Below are 26,314 nucleotides of genomic sequence, written 5' to 3' on the forward strand. Positions count from 1 at the left end.
AACCAAAGCAGGTTGGTTTGTACCTGTCATGTCCTTGTTAAAAATACTTGTCTTTATACTTAAGATTCTAATAGTATTATTAAAGTATAGCTAGTATGGGATGTAATCATGTAAATTGAATTCCTGTAGAGTTGGAACATATACTGCAACTTCACATGATTCTGCACCTGTCTGTCTGCGCATTTTGGACCTTTTCGTGTCATATTGAGCTGACAAGGTACAAATCTGTCGTTCTGCCCCTGAACAGGCAGTTAACCCACTGTTCCCAGGCCGTCATTGAAAATAAGAACGTGTTCTTAACTGACTTGCCTGGTTAAATAAAGGTAAAATTTAAAAAAAAATATTGATGTGATTTCTGTCTGTCTGTGTGTCCCCAGTGCAGCGGTGCGACAGGGCATAGTAGATACGGTGCAGAGGGCCCTGAAGGACCCACAGGTGACATCTGTAGTGATCTGTGGACAGAATGGGAAGTTCTGTGGAGGTAAGAATGTCCTGTAGATTCTACAGTATACTGCTGTGTCTGAAATGGAACCCCATTCAGTGTATAGTGCTTTGCTTTTGATCAGGGCCCCTATCAAAAGTAATGCACTATTATAGGAATAGGCTAGACTAGAGGTCTGGATCTGTCTTGCGTCCCAATTGGCACCCTATATATAGTAGTGCACTACTTGCCTGGTCAACAGTAGTGCACTATCTAAGGAAATAGGGAGCCTTTTGGGATGCACCGTAGGTCTGTCTAGACTAGAGGTCTGGATCTGCCTTGCGTCCCAATTGGCACCCTATATATAGTAGTGCACTACTTGCCTGGTCAACAGTAGTGCACTATCTAAGGAAATAGGGAGCCTTTTGGGATGCACTGTGGGTTTCTGAAGGTTAAGGCAATAGTGAACCATAACGGGGATAGACCACATCAATAAGGTACCATTGGAGATGCAAACTTTGTCTCTGGCACTAGATAGAGGTTTATCTATTTCTCACTTTCATATCTGTTTTATTATGAAGCATAATCATTCAGGTATACAACTGTACAATGCGATCAGAGGTTTGTCTTGTTTCTACCAGGGGCGGACATCAGGGAGTTTGCGGGGCAGATGTTGGGGCCCCCCCTGGTGCCCATGATCCATGCTATTGAGGCTGTGGACAAGCCTGTGGCGGCAGCCATCGAGGGAGTAGCACTGGGAGGAGGACTGGAGTTAGCACTGGGCTGCCACTATCGCATTGCACACTCCAAGGTTAGTTACATGATTTTCTCTCAGGGATCAACGTCCAAATGACTGGCTGGCTGATCATAGGTCCGACTGACTGACTGACTGACTGACTGACTGACAGACTGACTGACTATACGTCCAACTGAGTGCCTGACTTGATCATAGGTCTGACTGACTGACTGATCATAGGTCTGACTGACTGACTGATCATAGGTCTGACTGACTGACTGATCATACGTCCAACTGACTGATTGTATTTGTATTTATTATGGATCCCCATTAGTTCCTGTCAAGGCAGCAGCTACTCTTCCTGGTTTATTATGGATACCCATTAGTTCCTGTCAAGGCATCAGCTACTCTTCCTGGGGTTTATTATGGATCCCCATTAGTTCATGTCAAGGCAGCAGCTACTCTTCCTGGGGTTTATTATGGATCCCCATTAGTTCCTGCCAAGGCAGCAGCTACTCTTCCTGGGGTCAAAACATAATAAAGCACTTCCGTTTATTTAACCGTTATTTAACTAGGGATTACATATAAAACAAAAGATTAAACAGTACATCATAACATGAACTACATATCTAAAATACAAACTGTATAATACCACCATACAATAATATTACAATGTACGCCTGTGTGTCTCTTCACAGTCCCCACTGTTCCATGAGGTGTATTTTTCCCTGCTTTTAAAATCTGATTCTACTGCTGCATCAGTTACCTGATGTGGAATAGAGTTCCATGTAGTCATGGCTCTATGTAGTACTGTGGAATAGAGTTCCATGTAGTCATGGCTCTATGTAGTACTGTGGAATAGAGTTCCATGTAGTCATGGCTCTATGTAGTACTGTGGAATAGAGTTCCATGTATTCATGGCTCTATGTAGTACTGTGGAATAGAGTTCCATGTAGTCATGGCTCTATGTAGTACTGTGGAATAGAGTTCCATGTAGTCATGGCTCTATGTAGTACTGTGGAATAGAGTTCCATGTAGTCATGGCTCTATGTAGTACTGTGGAATAGAGTTCCATGTAGTCATGGCTCTATGTAGTACTGTGGAATAGAGTTCCATGTAGTCATGTCTCTATGTAGTACTGTGGAATAGAGTTCCATGTAGTCATGGCTCTATGTAGTACTGTGGAATAGAGTTCCATGTAGTCATGGCTCTATGTACTACTGTGGAATAGAGTTCCATGTAGTCATGGTTCTATGTAGTACTGTGGAATAGAGTTCCATGTAGTCATGGCTCTATGTAGTACTGTGGAATAGAGTTCCATGTAGTCATGTCTCTATGTAGTACTGTGGAATAGAGTTCCATGTAGTCATGGCTCTATGTGGTACTGTGGAATAGAGTTCCATATAGTCATGGCTCCATGTGGTACTGTGGAATAGAGTTCCATGTAGTCATGGCTCTATGTAGTACTGTGACTGACTGACTGACTGATAGGTCTGTTGTAATCGGCTAAACTTTGATCATTGAGATAGTAAAGTAATGATAGGAAATAAAAGAGACTGGGAGTTATGTCAGAAGTTAATGGTTCTCTGAAGAAAGCCAGATGGCTTCGGAATGTGTTGGGGGGGATGAGAGGAGAGCAACCTGTGAAACAGCGCAGACAGATGGACATCTGTAGATTAGATGAAGGAGGGGGTGAGGACAGATTCTCATGTTTGGTATCCTGTTACCCTCTTTATTAGCTTCCTGTGGAGCCATAAAATGTAAGGATTGGACAGAAGGAGGAGTGTTTTAAGTAAAATGTATATAACTGTGATGTGAGAAATGTTTTGCTGTCTAATTACAGAACCTTTGGGAAGAATTAAACTTGGTTAAAGCTTCTCTAGTGTTCGTGAGTTATTTACTCTGAAAGATAATGACCTAACAGGTCTGACTGACTGACAGTGTTCTCTAGGAATGTTAAAATGGCGGCGGAAGAAATGGCAGCAGTTTTACGGGCGCCCAACCAATTGTGTGAGGTTTTATTTGCGTTATTTGTAACTTATTTTGTACATAATGTTTCTGCAACCGTATTTTACGGCAGAAGAGAGCTTCTGGATATGAGGGCAGCGATCACTCACCTCGGATTAGACAAAGAGCTTCTGGATATCAGGACAGCGATCACTCACCTCGGATTACACAAAGAGCTTCTAGATATGAGGGCAGCGATCACTCACCTCGGATTAGACAAAGAGCTTCTGGATATCAGGACAGCGATCACTCACCTCGGATTAGACAAAGAGCTTCTGGATATCAGGACAGCGATCACTCACCTCGGATTAGACAAAGAGCTTCTGGATATCAGGACAGCGATCACTCACCTCGGATTAGACAAAGAGCTTCTGGATATGAGGGCAGCGATCACTCACCCCGGATTAGACAAAGAGCTTCTGGATATCAGGACAGCGATCACTCACCTCGGATTAGACAAAGAGCTTCTGGATATGAGGGCAGCGATCACTCACCCCGGATTAGACAAAGAGCTTCTGGATATCAGGACAGCGATCACTCACCGCGGATTAGACAATGATTTTTTTTCTTCAACAAGCAAGATGCACATGACATTCTCCAAACACTCCCCGTTATTTTGCAAGAGGAAGAGGCGCAGGTACAGGGGACACAGAGCGGGATGCCTCGTGAGGACCCGCAGAAGGCGTGTGGGAAAGCTGCCGTTACCGTCAATATTATTCGCCAACGTGCAATCATTGGACAATAAACTAGACGAGGTACGATCACGAATATCCTACCAACGGGACATCATTGGACAATAAACTAGACGAGGTACGATCACGAATATCCTACCAACGTGCAATCATTGGACAATAAACTAGACGAGGTACGATCACGAATAGCCTACCAACGGGACATCAAAAACGGTATTATCTTATGTTTCACGGAATCGTGGCTGAATGACGACATGGATATTCAGCTAGCGGGATACACGATGCACCGGCAGGATAGACCAGCACACTAAGACGAGGGGGGGGGGGGCGTGCATATTTGTAAACAACAGCTGGTGCACGAAATCTAAGGAAGGAAGGAAGTCTCTAGATTTTGCTCACCTGAGGTAGAGTATCTTATGATAAACTATAGACCACACTATTTGCCAAGATAGTTGTCAGCTATACTTTTCGTGGCTGTTTATTTACCACCACAGACAGATGCTGTCACTAAGACTGCACTCAGTCAGCTGTATAAGGAAATAAGCAAACAGGAAACCACTCACCCAGAGGCGGTGCTCCTAGTGGCCGGAGACTTTAATGCAGGGAAACTTAAATTAGTTCTTCCAAATTTCTATCAACATGTTAAATGTACAACCAGAGGGAAAAAAAATCTAGATCACATTTACTCCACACACAGAGACACGTACAAAGCTCTCCCTCGCCCTCCATTTGATATATTCAACCACAACTCTATCCTCCTGATTCCTGCTTACTAGCAAAAATTAAAGCAGGAAGCACCAGTGACTCGGTCTATAAAAAAGTGGTCAGATGAAGCAGATGCTAAACTACAGGACTGCTTTGCTATCACAGACTGGACATGTTCCAGGATTCTTCCGATGACATTGAGGAGTACACCACATCAGTCACTGGCTTTATCAATGAGTGCATCGAGGACTTCATCCCCACAGTGACTGTACGTACATACCCCAACCAGAAGCCATGGATTACAGGCAACATTCGCACTGAGCTAAAGGGCAGAGCTGCCGCTTTCAAGGAGCGAGACTCTAACCTGGAAATTTACAAGGAATCCCGCTATGTCCTCCGACGAACCATCAAACAGGCAAGGGGTCAATACAGGACTAAGATCTAATCATACTACACCGGCTCCGACGCACGTCTTATGTGGCAGGGCAAACTAGCCCAGCCGAGAGCTGCCCAGTGACACGAGCCTACCAGGCGAGCTAAATCACTTCTATGCTCGCTTCGAGGAAAGCAACACTGAGGCATGCATGAGAGAATCAGCTGTTCCGGATGACTGTGTGATCACGCTCTCCGTGGCTGACGTGAGTAAGACCTTTAAACAGGTCAACATACACAAGGCCGCGGGGCCAGACGGATTACCAGGACGTGCACAGTGCATGTGCTGACCAACTGGCAGGGGTTGTCACTGACATTTTCAACATGTCCCTGATTGAGTCTGTAATACCAACATGTTTCAAGCAGACCACCATAGTCCCTGTGCCCAAGAACACTAAAGTAACCTGCCTAAATGACTACAGACCTGTAGCCCTCACGTCCGTTGCCAACACCATTATCCCAGAAACCCTAGACCCACTCCAATTTGCATACTGCCCAAACAGATCCACAGATGATTCAATCTCTATATACCAATGTGAGAATGCTATTCATTGACTACAGCTCAGCGTTTCAACACCATAGTGCCCTCAGACCTCATTACTAAGCTAATGACCCTGGGACTAAACACCTCCCTCTGGAACTGGATCCTGGACTTCCTGACGGGCCGCCCCCAGGTGGTGAGGTAGGTAACAACACATCTGCTACACTGATCCTCAACACTGGGGCCTCTTAGGGGTGTGTGCTCAGCCCCCTTCTGTATTCCCTGTTCACCCACGACTGCGTGGCCAGGCACGACTCCAACACCATCATTAAGTTTGCAGACAACACAACAAGGCATTTTAAATCCTATGTGTGGTTGATGCGTGGAGTTGCTTCCATTCAGCCACAACAGCATTTAGTGAGGTTGGGCACTGATGTTGGGCAATTAGGCTTGGTTCACAGTCGGTGTTTCAATTCATCCCAAAGGTGTTTGATGGGGTTGAGGTCAGGGCTCTGTGCAGGCCAGTCAAGTTCTTCCACACCAATCTCGAAAACCATTTCTGTATGGACCTCACTTTGTGCACAGCGGCATTGTCATGCTGAAACAGGAAAGGGCCTTTCCCAAACTGTTGCCACAAGGTTGGAAGGACAGAATCATCTAGAATGTCATTGTAGCGTTAATATTTCCCTTCACTGAAACTAAGGGACCTGTGAAAAACAACCTGAAAAACAGCCCCAGACCATTATTCCTCCACCACCAAATCTACGAATGTACAGTTGGCACTAGGCATTGGGGCAGGAAGCTTTATCCTGGCATCTGCCAAACCCAGATTTATCCATCGGACTGACAGATAGTGAAGCGTGAATCATCACTCCACTTCACGGCTGAGCCGTTGTTGCTCCTAGAGGTTTCCACTTCACAATAACAGCACTTACAGTTGACCGTGGCAGCTCTAGCAGGGCAGACATTTGATGAACTGACTTATTGGAAAGGTGGCATCCTATGATGGTGCCACGTTGAAAGTCACTGAACTCTTCAGTAAGGCCATTCTACTGCCAATGTTTTGTCTATGGAGATTGCATGGCTGTGTTTTACACACGTGTCAGCAACAAGTGTGACTGAAACCGAATCCACTAATTTGAAGGGGTGTCCACATACTATTGACCAAACAGTGTATGGAGCTTTTATTTCTATTGTCATTCTATTGTTTTGTTCTTGTTTGGTTGTATTTTCTTTGTCCTTGGGTTTTTTTTGAAAGGCATTTAAAATCCTATGTGTTAATATTATTCAACGTAATAACTTCTGTTTTCAGGCCCTTCTGGGACTTCCAGAGGTGACCCTGGGTCTGCTGCCAGGCGCAGGGGGGTCACAACGTCTACCCAGACTCATAGGGTTAACAGCCGCCCTGGACCTCATCACTACAGGTAGACAACATGACCTTTTTTCCCCTCGCTGGAAATGTCTTTTCAAATCAAATTTCAAATCAAATTTATTTATATAGCCCTTCGTACATCAGCTGATATCTCAAAGTGCTGTACAGAAACCCAGCCTAAAACCCCAAACAGCAAACAATGCAGGTGTAAAAGACGGTGGCTATTAAAACTCCTAGAAAGGCCAAAACCTAGGAAGAAACCAGAGAGGAACCAGGCATTGGGGTGGCCAGTCCTCTTCTGGCTGTGCCAAAGAGATTATAACAGAACATGACCAAGATGTTAAAATGTTCATAAATGACCAGCATGGTCCACTAATAAGGCAGAACAGTTGAAACTGGAGCAGCAGCACAGTCAGGTGGACTGGGGACAATAACAGTCATCATGTCAGGTAGTCCTGGGCACGGTCTAGGGCTCAGGGCAGAGATTTGAAGAAGAGAGACTTAGAGAGAGACATGTGGGGTGGCAGTCCTCTTCTGGCTGTGCCGGGTGGAATTATAACAGAACTGGCCAAGATGTTCAAATGTTTGTAAATGACCAGCATGGTTGAATAATTAAGGCAGAACAGTTGAAACTGGAGCAGCAGCATGGCCAGGTGGACTGGGGACAGCAAGGAGTCATCATGTCAGGTAGTCCCATGGGACATGGTTAGGGCCCAGGCCAGTGTGAAACTGGAGCAGCAGCATGGCCAGGTGGACTGGGGACTTGGAGTCATCATGTCAGGTAGTCCTGGGGCATGGTCCTAGGGCTCAGGTCCTCCGAAAGGCAAAGAAAAGAGAAGGAGAGAATTAGAGAACGTAACACTTAGATTCACACAGGACACCGAATAGGACAGGAGGACTCCAGATATAACAAGGTGACCCTAGCCCCGACACATAAACTAATGCAGCATAAATACTGGAGGCTGAGACAGGAGGGTCAGGACAGCCGCCCTGGGCCCCATACAGGTAGACAACAGGGCCAAACAGGAAGGATATAACCTTTTTTTCATCTCATGTCTTTGCACATTCAATGTACAGATGCATTATGGGTTCAGTTTTGTATTCGTAATATATATCATTAGCATTGTTTTACATAAAATGCTTACGGTATTTATTGCTCAAAAGGGTGCCGCCGGAGACGTACTTTGTCCATGTCTCCAGCAGGGGTCAGCATTGTACCTTTTGAGCAGTCACCTTTCTATTCCATGTTGTTAAATCAAATCAAATCCTAATGCTTGTCAATGAAACTAGTCACTAGAAGTTTTCTGACAATTGTTTCTTACACTTACCCTAAAGCAAGATGAATTCCTTAAAATACTGAATTGGGGCCAGGGCTGTAAAATAAGACCAATCCTGCCCAATCCTGATACTTTTGGTCATGTAGTATAAGTGAAAAAATGATGTGGATAACTGCTCATCAAACATTTCCAAAATCATTGGTGTTATGCATTGGGGCAGGTAGTGTTCTCCTGGCATCTGCAAAAGCCAGATTTGTCCGTGGGACTGCCAGATGGTGAAGCGTGATTCATCACTCCAGAGAACGTGTTTCCACTGCTCCAGAGTCCAGCGAGTTTTACACCTCTCCAGCCGACGCTTGGCATTGTGCATGGTGATCTTAGGCTTGTGTGCGGCTGCTCGGCCATGGAAACCCGTTTTATGAAACTCCCGGCGAACAGTTCTTGTGCTGACGTTACTTCCAGGGCAGTTTGGAACTCGGTAGTGAATGTTGCTTCCAGAGGCAGTTTGGAACTCGGTAGTGAGTGTTGCTTCCAGAGGCAGTTTGGAACTCAGTAGTGAGTGTTGCTTCCAGAGGCAGTTTGGAACTCAGTAGTGAGTGTTGCTTCCAGAGGCAGTTTGGAACTCAGTAGTGAGTGTTGCTTCCAGAGGCAGTTTGGAACTCGGTAGTGAGTGTTGCTTCCAGAGGCAGTTTGGAACTCAGTAGTGAGTGTTGCTTCCAGAGGCAGTTTGGAACTCAGTAGTGAGTGTTGCTTCCAGAGGCAGTTTGGAACTCAGTAGTGAGTGTTGCTTCCAGAGGCAGTTTGGAACTCAGTAGTGAGTGTTGCTTCCAGAGGCAGTTTGGAACTCAGTAGTGAATGTTGCAACCGAGGAGAGACCATTTTTACGTGCTACACGCTTTAGCACTTGGCGGTCCCGTTCTGTGAGCTTGTGTGGCCTACCACTTCACAACTGAGCCGTTGTTGCTCCTAGATGTTTCCACTTCACAATAACAGCACTTACAGTTGACCGGGGCAGAAATTTGACGAACTGACTTGTTGGAAACCTGGCATCCTATGACGCTGCCACATTGAAAGTCGCTGAGCTCTTCAGTAAGGCTGTTCTACTGCCAATGTTTGTCTAATGTGAAGGGGTGTCGACATACTTTTGTACATACAGTGCATTCGGAAAGTATTCAGACCCTTTGACTTTTTCCACATTTTGTTACGTTACAGCCTTATTATAAAATCTATTAAATAAATGTTTCCCTCATAAATCTACACGTGATACCCCATAATGCCAAAGCAAATAAATGTTGTTGTTTTTTTTGCAAATGTATTAAAAATAAAAAACAGAAATCCCTTATTTACATACATATTCAGACCCTTTGCTATGAGACTCAAAATTGAGCTCCGGTGCATCCTGTTTCCATTGATCATCCTTGAGATGTTTCTACAACTGGATTGTATTCCACCTGTGTTAAATATAATTGATTGGACATGATTTGGAAAGGCACACATATCTACAGTGGCTTGCGAAAGGATTCGCTCCCCTTGTTATTTTTCCTATTTTGTTGCCTTACAACTTGGAATTAAAATGGATTTTGGGGGGTTGTATCATTTGATTTACACAACGTGCCTACCACTTTGAAGATGCAAAATATTTTTAATTGTGAAACAGACAGGAAGTAAGACAAAGAAAACTGAACTTGAGCGTGCGTAACTATTCACCCCCCAAAAGTCAATACTTTGTAGAGACACCTTTTGCAGCAATTACAGCTGCAGGTCTCTTGGGGTATGTCTCTATAAGCTTGGCACATCTAGACACTGGGATTTCTGACCATTCTTCAAGGCAAAACTGCTCCAGTTCCTTTAAGTCGGATGGGTTCCGCTGGTGTACAGTAATCTTTAAGTCATACCGCAGATTCTCTATTGGATGGAGGTCTGGTCTATGACTAGGCCATTACAAGACATTTAAATGTTTCCCCTTAAACACCTCGAGTGTTGCTTTAGCAGTATGCTTAGGGTCATTGTCCTGCTGGAAGGTGAACCTCCGTCCCAGTCTCAAGATGCCAGATGTCATTATGGGGTATTGTGTTGTCTTTATGGGGGTATTGTGATGTCATTATGGGGTATTGTGATGTCATTATGGGGTATTGTGATGTCATTATGGGGTATTGTGTTGTCATTATGGGGGTATTGTGATGTCATTATGGGTTATTGTGTTGTCATTATGGGGGTATTGTGATGTCATTATGGGGTATTGTGTGTAGATTGAGGGGTAAAAAAAACAATTTAGAATAAGGCTGTAAGGTAACAAAATGTAGAAAAAGTCAAGGGGTCTGAATACTTTCAAAATGCCCCGTGTATCTGAAAATATGTCATGATATCAAAATGCCCCGTGTATCTGAAATATGTCATGATATCAAAATGCCCTGTGTATCTGAAAATATGTCATGATATCAAAATGCCCCGTGTATCTGAAAATATGTCATGATATCAAAATGCCCTGTGTATCTGAAAATATGTCATGATATCAAAATGCCCCGTGTATCTGAAAATATGTCATGATATCAAAATGCCCCGTGTATCTGAAAATATGTCATGATATCAAAATGCCCCGTGTATCTGAAAATATGTCATGAGAAAATATCAAATGTGATTGGACAAAAGTCCAATCAGTGTAAAAAAAGATGAGAATTGGGCTGCTGAACGCAGACTGTTGTATACTTCCCAGGTCGCCATATCTCTGCTGCGGAGGCCCTGAAACTGGGGATCCTAGATCAGGTTACCGATAACAACGTTGTGGACCAGGCCGTGGAGTTCGTCCGGAGAGTTGCAGGTAGGAGTTGCTGACATGATGATGATTCGGGAATAACGGATGTAATTGTAATCCGTTACTAGCTAAAATATTGTGATCATGTCATTTTGAAAAACTAGATCACTTCTTGGATTACTTTTAAATTCATATAGGATATGCGGAAAAATACATTGACACCTTTTCTGTTTTCTATTAGTGACCTTTTCACAGCTAAAACCATTTAGGAAAATAGATCAATGTTTGATAGTCAGATGTGATGTGTTATTTAGAAGGGGGTGAGAAACTCCCCAAATACAGGTGTGCCAAGCTTGTAGCGTCATACCCAAGACGACTCGAAGGTGTAGTCGCTGCCAGAGATGCTTCAATAGAGTGTGATGTGGAGCTTTAGAATAGGAGAGAGACATGTTGAGTTGATGTGAAGCTTTAGAATAGGAGAGAGACGTGTTGATGTGAAGCTTTAGAATAGGAGAGAGACATGTTGATGTGAAGCTTTAGAATAGGAGAGAGACGTGTTGATGTGAAGCTTTAGAATAGGAGAGAGACATGTTGATGTGAAGCTTTAGAATAGGAGAGAGACGTGTTGATGTGAAGCTTTAGAATAGGAGAGAGACATGTTGATGTGAAGCTTTAGAATAGGAGAGAGACGTGTTGATGTGAAGCTTTAGAATAGGAGAGAGACGTGTTGATGTGAAGCTTTAGAATAGGAGAGAGACGTGTTGATGTGAAGCTTTAGAATAGGAGAGAGACATGTTGATGTGAAGATGATTGTCCAGCTTTTGACAGGAAGTCATCAACGAGAGAGGCAGAGGCTCAATGTAACCTGATGGTATCTGGTGGCAGTTTCACACACACACACACACGCACACACACGTTTGATTTATTTTCCTCCATTAAGCTGTGTGATTCCTCCCTGTCTGAGAGGAGAGATTAACAGTAGCTAGTCCTGACATCTGTCTACACAACCAGCCTTTACCCTCTGAACAACCCAATCGCACGTTCACGTCACAGACCAACCATTTACAGATTAAGTGCAGGAGTAATTCCACCCAAATGTGCACTAGATTCAGAGTGGCCTTCGGATGATATTTGATTGTGTGCAGTGTTACACCAAAACAACATTCTTTAGTGGTGCTCTGAGTAATACTCTCTGACATGTTCAGAGAACCAAGCTGTTAGAGGATGACAGAGAACCAGGCTGTTATGGGATGACATGTTCAGAGAACCAGGCTGTTAGAGGATGACAGAGAACCAGGCTGTTAGAGGATGACAGAGAACCAGGCTGTTAGAGGATGACCAGGCTGTTAGAGGATGACATGTTCAGAGAACCAGGCTGTTAGAGGATGACATGTTCAGAGAACCAGGCTGTTCAGAGAACCAGGCTGTTAGAGGATGACATGTTCAGAGAACCAGGCTGTTAGAGGATGACAGAGAACCAGGCTGTTAGGGGATGACAGAGAACCAGGCTATTAGGGGATGACAGAGAACCAGGCTGTTAGAGGATGACAGAGAACCAGGCTGTTAGAGGATGACATGTTCAGAGAACCAGGCTGTTAGGATGACATGTTCAGAGAACCAGGCTGTTAGGGGATGACATGTTCAGAGAACCAGGCTGTTATGGGATGACATGTTCAGAGAACCAGGCTGTTAGAGGATGACAGAGAACCAGGCTGTTAGAGGATGACAGAGAACCAGGCTGTGAGAGGATGACATGTTCAGAGAACCAGGCTGTTAGAGGATGACATGTTCAGAGAACCAGGCTGTTAGAGGATGACATGTTCAGAGAACCAGGCTGTTAGAGGATGACAGAGAACCAGGCTGTTAGAGGATGACATGTTCAGAGAACCAGGCTGTTCAGAGAACCAGGCTGTTAGAGGATGACATGTTCAGAGAACCAGGCTGTTAGAGGATGACATGTTCAGAGAACCAGGCTGTTAGAGGATGACATGTTCAGAGAACCAGGCTGTTAGAGGATGACAGAGAACCAGGCTGTTAGAGGATGACATGTTCAGAGAACCAGGCTGTTAGAGGATGACAGAGAACCAGGCTGTTAGAGGATGACAGAGAACCAGGCTGTTAGAGGATGACAGAGAACCAGGCTGTTAGAGGATGACAGAGAACCAGGCTGTGAGAGGATGACATGTTCAGAGAACCAGGCTGTTAGAGGATGACATGTTCAGAGAACCAGGCTGTTCAGAGAACCAGGCTGTTAGAGGATGACATGTTCAGAGAACCAGGCTGTTAGAGGATGACAGAGAACCAGGCTGTTAGAGGATGACATGTTCAGAGAACCAGGCTGTTAGAGGATGACAGAGAACCAGGCTGTTTGACATGTTCAGAGAACCAGGCTGTTAGAGGATGACAGAGAACCAGGCTGTTAGAGGATGACATGTTCAGAGAACCAGGCTGTTAGAGGATGACAGAGAACCAGGCTGTTAGAGGATGACATGTTCAGAGAACCAGGCTGTTAGAGGATGACATGTTCAGAGAACCAGGCTGTTAGGGGATGACATGTTCAGAGAACCAGGCTGTTAGAGGATGACAGAGAACCAGGCTGTGAGAGGATGACATGTTCAGAGAACCAGGCTGTTAGAGGATGACATGTTCAGAGAACCAGGCTGTTAAAGGATGACATGTTCAGAGAACCAGGCTGTTAGAGGATGACATGTTCAGAGAACCAGGCTGTTCAGAGAACCAGGCTGTTAGAGGATGACATTTTCAGAGAACCAGGCTGTTAGAGGATGACATGTTCAGAGAACCAGGCTGTTAGAGGATGACAGAGAACCAGGCTGTTAGAGGATGACAGAGAACCAGGCTGTTAGAGGATGACAGAGAACCAGGCTGTGAGAGGATGACATGTTCAGAGAACCAGGCTGTTAGAGGATGACAGAGAACCAGGCTGTTAGAGGATGACATGTTCAGAGAACCAGGCTGTTAGGATGACATGTTCAGAGAACCAAGCTGTTAGAGGATGACATGTTCAGAGAACCAGGCTGTTAGAGGATGACATGTTCAGAGAACCAGGCTGTTAGGGGATGACATGTTCAGAGAACCAGGCTGTTAGAGGATGACATGTTCAGAGAACCAGGCTGTTAGGGGATGACATGTTCAGAGAACCAGGCTGTTAGAGGATGACATGTTCAGAGAACCAGGCTGTTAGAGGATGACATGTTCAGAGAACCAGGCTGTTAGGGGATGACAGAGGACCAGGCTGTTAGAGGATGACAGAGGACCAGGCTGTTAGAGGATGACAGAGAACCAGGCTGTTAGAGGATGACAGAGAACCAGGCTGTTAGAGGATGACAGAGAACCAGGCTGTTAGAGGATGACATGTTCAGAGAACCAGGCTGTTAGAGGATGACAGAGAACCAGGCTGTTAGAGGGTGACATGTTCAGAGAACCAGGCTGTTAGAGGATGACCAGGCTGTTAGAGGATGACATGTTCAGAGAACCAGGCTGTTAGAGGATGACCAGGCTGTTAGAGGATGACATGTTCAGAGAACCAGGCTGTTAGATGATGACCAGGCTGTTAGAGGATGACATGTTCAGAGAACCAGGCTGTTAGAGGTTGACATGTTCAGAGAACCAGGCTGTTAGAGGATGACATGTTCAGAGAACCAGGCTGTTAGAGGATGACAGAGAACCAGGCTGTTAGAGGATGACATGTTCAGAGAACCAGGCTGTTAGAGGATGACATGTTCAGAGAACCAGGCTGTTAGGGGATGACATGTTCAGAGAACCAGGCTGTTAGAGGATGACAGAGAACCAGGCTGTGAGAGGATGACATGTTCAGAGAACCAGGCTGTTAGAGGATGACATGTTCAGAGAACCAGGCTGTTAAAGGATGACATGTTCAGAGAACCAGGCTGTTAGAGGATGACATTTTCAGAGAACCAGGCTGTTAGAGGATGACATGTTCAGAGAACCAGGCTGTTAGAGGATGACATGTTCAGAGAACCAGGCTGTTAGAGGATGACAGAGAACCAGGCTGTTATGGGATGACATGTTCAGAGAACCAGGCTGTTAGAGGATGACAGAGAACCAGGCTGTTAGAGGATGACATGTTCAGAGAACCAAGCTGTTAGAGGATGACATGTTCAGAGAACCAGGCTGTTAGGGGATGACATGTTCAGAGAACCAGGCTGTTAGAGGATGACAGAGAACCAGGCTGTTATGGGATGACATGTTCAGAGAACCAGGCTGTTAGATGATGACCAGGCTGTTAGAGGATGACATGTTCAGAGAACCAGGCTGTTAGATGATGACCAGGCTGTTAGAGGATGACATGTTCAGAGAACCAGGCTGTTAGAGGATGACAGAGACCCAGGCTGTTAGAGGATGACCAGGCTGTTAGAGGATGACATGTTCAGAGAACCAGGCTGTTAGGGGATGACAGAGACCCAGGCTGTTAGAGGATGACCAGGCTGTTAGAGGATGACATGTTCAGAGAACCAGGCTGTTAGAGGATGACATGTTCAGAGAACCAGGCTGTTAGAGGATGACATGTTCAGAGAACCAGGCTGTTAGAGGATGACAGAGAACCAGGCTGTTAGAGGATGACATGTTCAGAGAACCAGGCTGTTAGAGGATGACATGTTCAGAGAACCAGGCTGTTAGGGGATGACAGAGACCAGGCTGTTAGGGGATGACAGAGAACCAGGCTATTAGGGGATGACAGAGAACCAGGCTGTTAGAGGATGACAGAGAACCAGGCTGTTAGAGGATGACATGTTCAGAGAACCAGGCTGTTAGGATGACATGTTCAGAGAACCAGGCTGTTAGGGGATGACATGTTCAGAGAACCAGGCTGTTATGGGATGACATGTTCAGAGAACCAGGCTGTTAGAGGATGACAGAGAACCAGGCTGTTAGAGGATGACAGAGAACCAGGCTGTGAGAGGATGACATGTTCAGAGAACCAGGCTGTTAGAGGATGACATGTTCAGAGAACCAGGCTGTTAGAGGATGACATGTTCAGAGAACCAGGCTGTTAGAGGATGACATGTTCAGAGAACCAGGCTGTTAGAGGATGACATATTCAGAGAACCAGGCTGTTAGAGGATGACATGTTCAGAGAACCAGGCTGTTAGAGGATGACAGAGAACCAGGCTGTTAGAGGGTGACATGTTCAGAGAACCAGGCTGTTAGAGGATGACATGTTCAGAGAACCAGGCTGTTAGAGGATGACAGAGAACCAGGCTGTTAGAGGATGACAGAGAACCAGGCTGTTAGAGGATGACAGAGAACCAGGCTGTTAGAGGATGACATGTTCAGAGAACCAGGCTGTTAGGATGACATGTTCAGAGAACCAGGCTGTTAGGGGATGACATGTTCAGAGAACCATGCTGTTATGGGATGACATGTTCAGAGAACCAGGCTGTTAGAGGATGACAGAGAACCAGGCTGTTAGAGGATGACAGAGAACCAGGCTGTGAGAGGATGACATGTTCAGAGAACCAGGCTGTTAGAGGATGACAGAGAACCAGGCTGTTAGAGGATGACAGAGAACCAGGCTGTTAGAGGATGACAGAGAACCAGGCTGTTAGAGGATGACATGTTCAGAGAACCAGGCTGTTAGAGGATGACATATTCAGAGAACCAGGCTGTTAGAGGATGACATGTTCAGAGAACCAGGCTGTTAGAGGATGACAGAGAACCAGGCTGTTAGAGGGTGACATGTTCAGAGAACCAGGCTGTTAGAGGATGACATGTTCAGAGAACCAGGCTGTTAGAGGATGACAGAGAACCAGGCTGTTAGAGGATGACAGAGAACCAGGCTGTTAGAGGATGACAGAGAACCAGGCTGTTAGAGGATGACATGTTCAGAGAACCAGGCTGTTAGGATGACATGTTCAGAGAACCAGGCTGTTAGGGGATGACATGTTCAGAGAACCATGCTGTTATGGGATGACATGTTCAGAGAACCAGGCTGTTAGAGGATGACAGAGAACCAGGCTGTTAGAGGATGACATGTTCAGAGAACCAGGCTGTTAGAGGATGACATGTTCAGAGAACCAGGCTGTTAGAGGATGACATATTCAGAGAACCAGGCTGTTAGAGGATGACATGTTCAGAGAACCAGGCTGTTAGAGGATGACAGAGAACCAGGCTGTTAGAGGGTGAGATGTTCAGAGAACCAGGCTGTTAGAGGATGACATGTTCAGAGAACCAGGCTGTTAGAGGATGACAGAGAACCAGGCTGTTAGAGGATGACAGAGAACCAGGCTGTTAGAGGATGACAGAGAACCAGGCTGTTAGAGGATGACATGTTCAGAGAACCAGGCTGTTAGGATGACATGTTCAGAGAACCAGGCTGTTAGGGGATGACATGTTCAGAGAACCATGCTGTTATGGGATGACATGTTCAGAGAACCAGGCTGTTAGAGGATGACAGAGAACCAGGCTGTTAGAGGATGACAGAGAACCAGGCTGTGAGAGGATGACATGTTCAGAGAACCAGGCTGTTAGAGGATGACATGTTCAGAGAACCAGGCTGTTAGAGGATGACATGTTCAGAGAACCAGGCTGTTCAGAGAACCAGGCTGTTAGAGGATGACATGTTCAGAGAACCAGGCTGTTAGAGGATGACATGTTCAGAGAACCAGGCTGTTAGAGGATGACATGTTCAGAGAACCAGGCTGTTAGAGGATGACAGAGAACCAGGCTGTTAGAGGATGACATATTCAGAGAACCAGGCTGTTAGAGGATGACATGTTCAGAGAACCAGGCTGTTAGAGGATGACATGTTCAGAGAACCAGGCTGTTAGAGGATGACATGTTCAGAGAACCAGGCTGTTAGAGGATGACAGAGAACCAGGCTGTTAGAGGATGACATGTTCAGAGAACCAGGCTGTTAGAGGATGACATGTTCAGAGAACCAGGCTGTTAGAGGATGACAGAGAACCAGGCTGTTAGAGGATGACAGAGAACCAGGCTGTGAGAGGATGACATGTTCAGAGAACCAGGCTGTTAGAGGATGACATGTTCAGAGAACCAGGCTGTTAGAGGATGACATGTTCAGAGAACCAGGCTGTTAGAGGATGACATGTTCAGAGAACCAGGCTGTTAGAGGATGACAGAGAACCAGGCTGTTATGGGATGACATGTTCAGAGAACCAGGCTGTTAGAGGATGACATGTTCAGAGAACCAGGCTGTTAGGGGATGACAGAGAACCAGGCTGTTAGAGGATGACCAGGCTGTTAGAGGATGACATGTTCAGAGAACCAGGCTGTTAGAGGATGACATGTTCAGAGAACCAGGCTGTTAGATGATGACCAGTCTGTTAGAGGATGACATGTTCAGAGAACCAGGCTGTTAGAGGATGACATGTTCAGAGAACCAGGCTGTTAGAGGATGACATGTTCAGAGAACCAGGCTGTTAGAGGATGACAGAGAACCAGGCTGTTAGAGGATGACATGTTCAGAGAACCAGGCTGTTAGAGGATGACATGTTCAGAGAACCAGGCTGTTAGGGGATGACATGTTCAGAGAACCAGGCTGTTAGAGGATGACAGAGAACCAGGCTGTGAGAGGATGACATGTTCAGAGAACCAGGCTGTTAGAGGATGACATGTTCAGAGAACCAGGCTGTTAAAGGATGACAGAGAACCAGGCTGTGAGAGGATGACACGTTCAGAGAACCAGGCGGGTAGAGGATGACATGTTCAGAGAACCAGGCTGTTCAGAGAACCAGGCTGTTAGAGGATGACATGTTCAGAGAACCAGGCTGTTAGAGGATGACATGTTCAGAGAACCAGGCTGTTAGAGGATGACATGTTCAGAGAACCAGGCTGTTAGAGGATGACATGTTCAGAGAACCAGGCTGTTAGAGGATGACAGAGAACCAGGCTGTTATGGGATGACATGTTCAGAGAACCAGGCTGTTAGAGGATGACAGAGAACCAGGCTGTTATGGGATGACATGTTCAGAGAACCAGGCTGTTAGAGGATGACATGTTCAGAGAACCAGGCTGTTAGGGGATGACAGAGAACCAGGCTGTTAGAGGATGACCAGGCTGTTAGAGGATGACAGAGAACCAGGCTGTTAGAGGATGACATGTTCAGAGAACCAGGCTGGTAGAGGATGACATGTTCAGAGAACCAGGCTGTTAGAGGATGATATGTTCAGAGAACCAGGCTGTTAGAGGATGACAGAGAACCAGGCTGTTATGGGATGACATGTTCAGAGAACCAGGCTGGTAGAGGATGACATGTTCAGAGAACCAGGCTGTTAGAGGATGACAGAGAACCAGGCTGGTAGAGGATGACATGTTCAGAGAACCAGGCTGGTAGAGGATGACATGTTCAGAGAACCAGGCTGTTAGAGGATGACATGTTCAGAGAACCAGGCTGTTAGGGGATGACAGAGAACCAGGCTGTTAGAGGATGACCAGGCTGTTAGAGGTTGACATGTTCAGAGAACCAGGCTGGTAGAGGATGACATGTTCAGAGAACCAGGCTGTTAGAGGATGACATGTTCAGAGAACCAGGCTGTTAGAGGATGACAGAGAACCAGGCTGTTAGAGGATGACATGTTCAGAGAACCAGGCTGTTAGAGGATGACATGTTCAGAGAACCAGGCTGTTAGAGGATGACATATTCAGAGAACCAGGCTGTTAGAGGATGACATGTTCAGAGAACCAGGCTGTTAGAGGATGACAGAGAACCAGGCTGTTAGAGGGTGACATGTTCAGAGAACCAGGCTGTTAGAGGATGACATGTTCAGAGAACCAGGCTGTTAGAGGATGACAGAGAACCAGGCTGTTAGAGGATGACATGTTCAGAGAACCAGGCTGTTAGAGGATGACAGAGAACCAGGCTGTTAGAGGATGACATGTTCAGAGAACCAGGCTGTTAGGATGACATGTTCAGAGAACCAGGCTGTTAGGGGATGACCAGGCTGTTCAGAGAACCAGGCTGTTATGGGATGACATGTTCAGAGAACCAGGCTGTTAGAGGATGACAGAGAACCAGGCTGTTAGAGGATGACAGAGAACCAGGCTGTGAGAGGATGACATGTTCAGAGAACCAGGCTGTTAGAGGATGACATGTTCAGAGAACCAGGCTGTTAGAGGATGACATGTTCAGAGAACCAGGCTGTTCAGAGAACCAGGCTGTTAGAGGATGACATGTTCAGAGAACCAGGCTGTTAGAGGATGACATGTTCAGAGAACCAGGCTGTTAGAGGATGACATGTTCAGAGAACCAGGCTGTTAGAGGATGACAGAGAACCAGGCTGTTAGAGGATGACATGTTCAGAGAACCAGGCTGTTAGAGGATGACATGTTCAGAGAACCAGGCTGTTAGAGGATGACATATTCAGAGAACCAGGCTGTTAGAGGATGACATGTTCAGAGAACCAGGCTGTTAGAGGATGACAGAGAACCAGGCTGTTAGAGGGTGACATGTTCAGAGAACCAGGCTGTTAGAGGATGACATGTTCAGAGAACCAGGCTGTTAGAGGATGACAGAGAACCAGGCTGTTAGAGGATGACAGAGAACCAGGCTGTGAGAGGATGACATGTTCAGAGAACCAGGCTGTTAGAGGATGACACGTTCAGAGAACCAGGCGGGTAGAGGATGACATGTTCAGAGAACCAGGCTGTTAGAGGATGACATGTTCAGAGAACCAGGCTGTTAGAGGATGACAGAGAACCAGGCTGTTATGGGATGACATGTTCAGAGAACCAGGCTGTTAGGGGATGACAGAGAACCAGGCTGTAAGAGGATGACCAGGCTGTTAGAGGATGACATGTTCAGAGAACCAGGCTGTTAGAGGATGACATGTTCAGAGAACCAGGCTGTTAGAGGATGACAGAGAACCAGGCTGTTATGGGATGACATGTTCAGAGAACCAGGCTGTTAGAGGATGACATGTTCAGAGAACCAGGCTGTTAGGGGATGACAGAGAACCAGGCTGTTAGAGGATGACCAGGCTGTTAGAGGATGACATGTTCAGAGAACCAGGCTGTTAGAGGATGACATGTTCAGAGAACCAGGCTGTTAGATGATGACCAGTCTGTTAGAGGATGACATGTTCAGAGAACCAGGCTGTTAGAGGATGACATGTTCAGAGAACCAGGCTGTTAGGGGATGACATGTTCAGAGAACCAGGCTGTTAGAGGATGACCAGGCTGTTAGAGGATGACATGTTCAGAGAACCAGGCTGTTAGGGGATGACATGTTCAGAGAACCAGGCTGTTAGAGGATGACCAGGCTGTTAGAGGATGACATGTTCAGAGAACCAGGCTGTTAAAGGATGACAGAGAACCAGGCTGTGAGAGGATGACATGTTCAGAGAACCAGGCTGTTAGAGGATGACACGTTCAGAGAACCAGGCGGGTAGAGGATGACATGTTCAGAGAACCAGGCTGTTAGAGGATGACATGTTCAGAGAACCAGGCTGTTAGAGGATGACATGTTCAGAGAACCAGGCTGTTAGAGGATGACATGTTCAGAGAACCAGGCTGTTAGAGGATGACAGAGAACCAGGCTGTTATGGGATGACATGTTCAGAGAACCAGGCTGTTAGAGGATGACAGAGAACCAGGCTGTTATGGGATGACATGTTCAGAGAACCAGGCTGTTAGAGGATGACATGTTCAGAGAACCAGGCTGTTAGGGGATGACAGAGAACCAGGCTGTTAGAGGATGACCAGGCTGTTAGAGGATGACAGAGAACCAGGCTGTTAGAGGATGACATGTTCAGAGAACCAGGCTGTTAGAGGATGACATGTTCAGAGAACCAGGCTGTTAGAGGATGATATGTTCAGAGAACCAGGCTGTTAGAGGATGACAGAGAAACCTGTTATGGGATGACATGTTCAGAGAACCAGGCTGGTAGAGGATGACATGTTCAGAGAACCAGGCTGTTAGAGGATGACAGAGAACCAGGCTGTTAGAGGATGACATGTTCAGAGAACCAGGCTGGTAGAGGATGACATGTTCAGAGAACCAGGCTGTTAGAGGATGACATGTTCAGAGAACCAGGCTGTTAGGGGATGACAGAGAACCAGGCTGTTAGAGGATGACCAGGCTGGTAGAGGATGACATGTTCAGAGAACCAGGCTGTTAGAGGATGACATGTTCAGAGAACCAGGCTGGTAGAGGATGACATGTTCAGAGAACCAGGCTGTTAGGGGATGACAGAGAACCAGGCTGTTAGGGGATGACAGAGAACCAGGCTGTTAGAGGATGACATGTTCAGAGAACCAGGCTGTTAGAGGATGACATGTTCAGAGAACCAGGCTGTTAGAGGATGACATGTTCAGAGAACCAGGCTGTTCAGAGAACCAGGCTGTTAGAGGATGACATGTTCAGAGAACCAGGCTGTTAGAGGATGACATGTTCAGAGAACCAGGCTGTTAGAGGATGACAGAGAACCAGGCTGTTAGAGGATGACATGTTCAGAGAACCAGGCTGTTAGAGGATGACAGAGAACCAGGCTGTTAGAGGATGACATGTTCAGAGAACCAGGCTGTTATGGGACTTGATCTGAGTCCCAAATGGCGCCCTTTTCCCTATGTAGTGTGCACTATGAGCACCCTTTTCCCTATGTAGTGTGCACTATGAGCACCTTTTTCCCTATGTAGTGTGCACTATGAGCACCCTTTTCCCTATGTAGTGTGCACTATGAGCACCTTTTTCCCTATGTAGTGTGCACTATGAGCACCCTTTTCCCTATGTAGTGTGCACTATGAGCACCCTTTTCCCTATGTAGTGTGCACTATGAGCACCCTTTTCCCTATGTAGTGTGCACTATGAGCACCTTTTTCCCTATGTAGTGTGCACTATGAGCACCTTTTTCCCTATGTAGTGTGCACTATGAGCACCCTTTTCCCTATGTAGTGTGCACTATGAGCACCCTTTTCCCTATGTAGTGTGCACTATGAGCACCTTTTTCCCTATGTAGTGTGCACTATGAGCACCCTTTTCCCTATGTAGTGTGCACTATGAGCACCCTTTTCCCTATGTAGTGTGCACTATGAGCACCCTTTTCCCTATGTAGTGTGCACTATGAGCACCCTATTCCCTATGTAGTGGCACTACTTTTGACACGCCACGCTTCAATGATCAAACTCCTCTGTTGCTAAATACAATAAACCCAGTCTGGGCCTCAAAGTTGCACATTAATAGGGAATAGGGATGCACACATAGTAACCATGATGACCCACTAACTGACCCAGAGCCAGAGATGAGTCTGTCCCTTTAAGGCTTGGTAACCATGATGACCCACTAACTGGCCCAGAGCCAGAGATGAGTCTGTCCCTTTAAGGCTTGGTAACCATGATGACCCACTAACTGACCCAGAGCCAGAGATGAGTCTGTCCCTTTAAGGCTTGGTAACCATGATGACCCACTAACTGGCCCAGAGCCAGAGATGAGTCTGTCCCTTTAAGGCTTGGTAACCATGATGACCCACTGACTGGCCCAGAGCCAGAGATGAGTCTGTCCCTTTAAGGCTTGGTAACCATGATGACCCACTAACTGACCCAGAGCCAGAGATGAGTCTGTCCCTTTAATGTTTGGTGGCCATGATGACCCACTGACTGGCCCAGAGCCAGAGATGAGTCTGTCCCTTTAAGGCTTGGTAACCATGATGACCCACTGACTACCCCCAGAGCCAGAGATGAGTCTGTCCCTTTAAAGTTTGGTGGCCATGATGACCCACTAACTGACCCAGAGCCAGAGATGCATCTACCTCAACAGAGCTGCTCTGATCTCATCCCACTACTGTCTCACCATGTCACTGGAGACAGGAAGAGGAATTAAGAGGCTTTTAACCGGCTTTAGATCTGGCCATCTTCTTCTCTTCACTGCTATTGTTCTCTGTTGGAGTGCTACTGAGTGGGAATCAGTAGGGTTTAGGGTGAATGCTCCTCAGTGCTACTGAGTGGGAATCAGTAGGGTTTAGGGTGAATGCTCCTCAGTGCTACTGAGTGGGAATCAGTAGGGTTTAGGGTGAATGCTCCTCAGTGCTACTGAGTGGGAATCAGTAGGGTTTAGGGTGAATGCTCCTCAGTGCTACTGAGTGGGAATCAGTAGAGTTTAGGGTGAATGCTCCTCAGTGCTACTGAGTGGGAATCAGTAGAGTTTAGGGTGAATGCTACTCAGTGCTACTGAGTGGGAATCAGTAGGGTTTAGGGTGAATGCTCCTCAGTGCTACTGAGTGGGAATCAGTAGGGTTTAGGGTGAATGCTCCTCAGTGCTACTGAGTGGGAATCAGTAGGGTTTAGGGTGAATGCTATAAATGGATATCTGAAGCACATTACTTTATCTTTGTTAATGCCTAAAGCTTGAAACTGTATGGTTGAAACTTAGTCAGGGTTTGGAATCTGATCCGTCTGTTTCAGTCCATCTCATCTGTGTGTGTGTTTCAGTCCATCTTCTCTGTGTGTGTTTCAGTCCATCTCATCTATGTGTGTTTCAGGCCATCTTATCTGTGTGTGTTTCAGGCCATCTCATCTATGTGTGTTTCAGTCCATCTTCTCTGTGTGTGTTTCAGTCCATCTCATCTATGTGTGTTTCAGGCCATCTCATCTGTGTGTGTTTCAGGCCATCTTATCTGTGTGTGTTTCAGGCCATCTCATCTATGTGTGTTTCAGTCCATCTTCTCTGTGTGTGTTTCAGGCCATCTCATCTGTGTGTGTTTCAGTCCATCTCCTCTGTGTGTTTCAGTCCATCTCCTCTGTGTGTGTTTCAGGCCATCTCCTCTGTGTGTGTTTCAGGCCAGCCCCTGGACTCCCGTCGTCTGAGCACCCTGCCCTGCCCCCCAGACGTTGACTCCCTCTTGGACAAAGCCATGGTCAAGGTCCGGCAGCGCTCCCGAGGTGCCCTGGCTCCGGTGGCCTGTGTTCAGGCTCTGATGGCGGCTGCCTCCCTACCTTACACCCAGGGTATGGAGAAGGAGAGGGACCTGCTGACCACCCTGTTCAACAGCGGCCAGGCCCGAGCTCTGCAGTATGCCTTCTTCTCCCAGAGGGTGGTGGGGAAGTGGAGTCTGCCTAGTGGGGCGAGCTGGGACAACAGCGCTGCCAGGACCATCAGCAAAGCTGCTGTTATTGGTGAGAGGGGTAACCTCTATTTCACTGAAGTCTACTCTTAAATCCAGGGTTTCAAGACTAAAGGTTTGTTATGGATGAACGCTTCTCCCTCTCTGTCCTTAGTTTGAAGATGTAATCAGGATACAGGTGGTGTTTTATACAACAGCCTTCTTCTGTGTGTTCTCTGTTCGACTCCCTCCTCATTATTTTGCAATAAATCGCCAGATTTTTCTCCACCTACTTAGCTATCATACTCTGCTTCCACCGGGCATTCCACTGATTTCAAACTCAGTCCTCCAGAAAGTTGAAAACATTAGCAACACTTGTGCAGTTCTTCGTGATATCTTTCAAAATATCCGGTTTATAAATGATTACCTACTACATACTGAGCAGCTCATGTTATAGACAGAAGTGTGCTACATGGCAGACCAATCCAAACTCATCTCTCTGCATGTTCAGCCCATCCATTATCTCAGCCAATCATGGCTAGCGGAAAGGTTCCTGCCTTTTTCTGTGGCTAAACCAGCTATGCTCGTAATTGAACATAATTTAACACGTGTATTCTTATTTACAGATGGCAGTCAAGTATGTTATTAAGGCACATGAGGGTTCACATGTTCCAGAACGCATTTCTGCCAAAAATAGCATTTTGATATAAAAACACATGTTTTACGTTGAAATGCCTCTCCTGTAAAGTAGTGACATGCGACACATCCTGAAACAAGTCAGTAATGTGTTGTATTGGAGAGTGGTACTCAGTAATGTGTTGTGTTGAAGAGTGGTACTCAGTAATGTGTTTTGTTGGAGAGTGGTACTCAGTAATGTGTTGTATTGGAGAGTGGTACTCAGTAATGTGTTGTGTTGAAGAGTGGTACTCAGTAATGTGTTTTGTTGGAGAGTGGTACTCAGTAATGTGTTGTATTGGAGAGTGGTACTCAGTAATGTGTTGTGTTGAAGAGTGGTACTCAGTAATGTGTTTTGTTGAAGAGTGGTACTCAGTAATGTGTTGTATTGGAGAGTGGTACTCAGTAATGTGTTGTGTTGAAGAGTGGTACTCAGTAATGTGTTTTGTTGGAGAGTGGTACTCAGTAATGTGTTGTATTGGAGAGTGGTACTCAGTAATGTGTTGTGTTGAAGAGTGGTACTCAGTAATGTGTTTTGTTGGAGAGTGGTACTCAGTAATGTGTTGTATTGGAGAGTGGTACATTTACATTTACATTTAAGTCATTTAGCAGACGCTCTTATCCAGAGCGACTTACAAATTGGTGCTTTCACCTTATGACATCCAGTGGAACAGCCACTTTACAATAGTGCATCTAGGTCTTTTAAGGGGGGGAGAAGGATTACTTTATCC

The 26,314-nt window shown here is 46.1% G+C and overlaps 1 protein-coding gene across 2 annotated transcripts in view; it reads left to right on the forward strand.

The window, feature by feature from the left end:
• ehhadh (enoyl-CoA, hydratase/3-hydroxyacyl CoA dehydrogenase) overlaps positions 1-26,314 on the forward strand; it is a 37,981-nt gene that overhangs the window by 1,043 nt on the left and 10,624 nt on the right. Inside the window, exons 2-6 of one of the 2 annotated variants that reach the window (XM_029650877.2) lie at positions 378-481; positions 1,063-1,232; positions 6,787-6,898; positions 10,837-10,941; positions 24,646-24,981. In XM_029650877.2, coding sequence (XP_029506737.2) covers positions 378-481; positions 1,063-1,232; positions 6,787-6,898; positions 10,837-10,941; positions 24,646-24,981 — 827 coding nt within the window. Of the gene's footprint in view, positions 1-377; positions 482-1,062; positions 1,233-4,322; positions 5,675-6,784; positions 6,899-10,836; positions 10,942-24,645; positions 24,982-26,314 lie in introns of those variants that run through there. The other variant, XM_065019735.1, reaches the window with a different exon arrangement.

Source organism: Oncorhynchus nerka, linkage group LG1, assembly GCF_034236695.1.
Source record: "Oncorhynchus nerka isolate Pitt River linkage group LG1, Oner_Uvic_2.0, whole genome shotgun sequence".
In the NCBI taxonomy this organism is placed as follows: Eukaryota; Metazoa; Chordata; class Actinopteri; order Salmoniformes; family Salmonidae; genus Oncorhynchus; species Oncorhynchus nerka.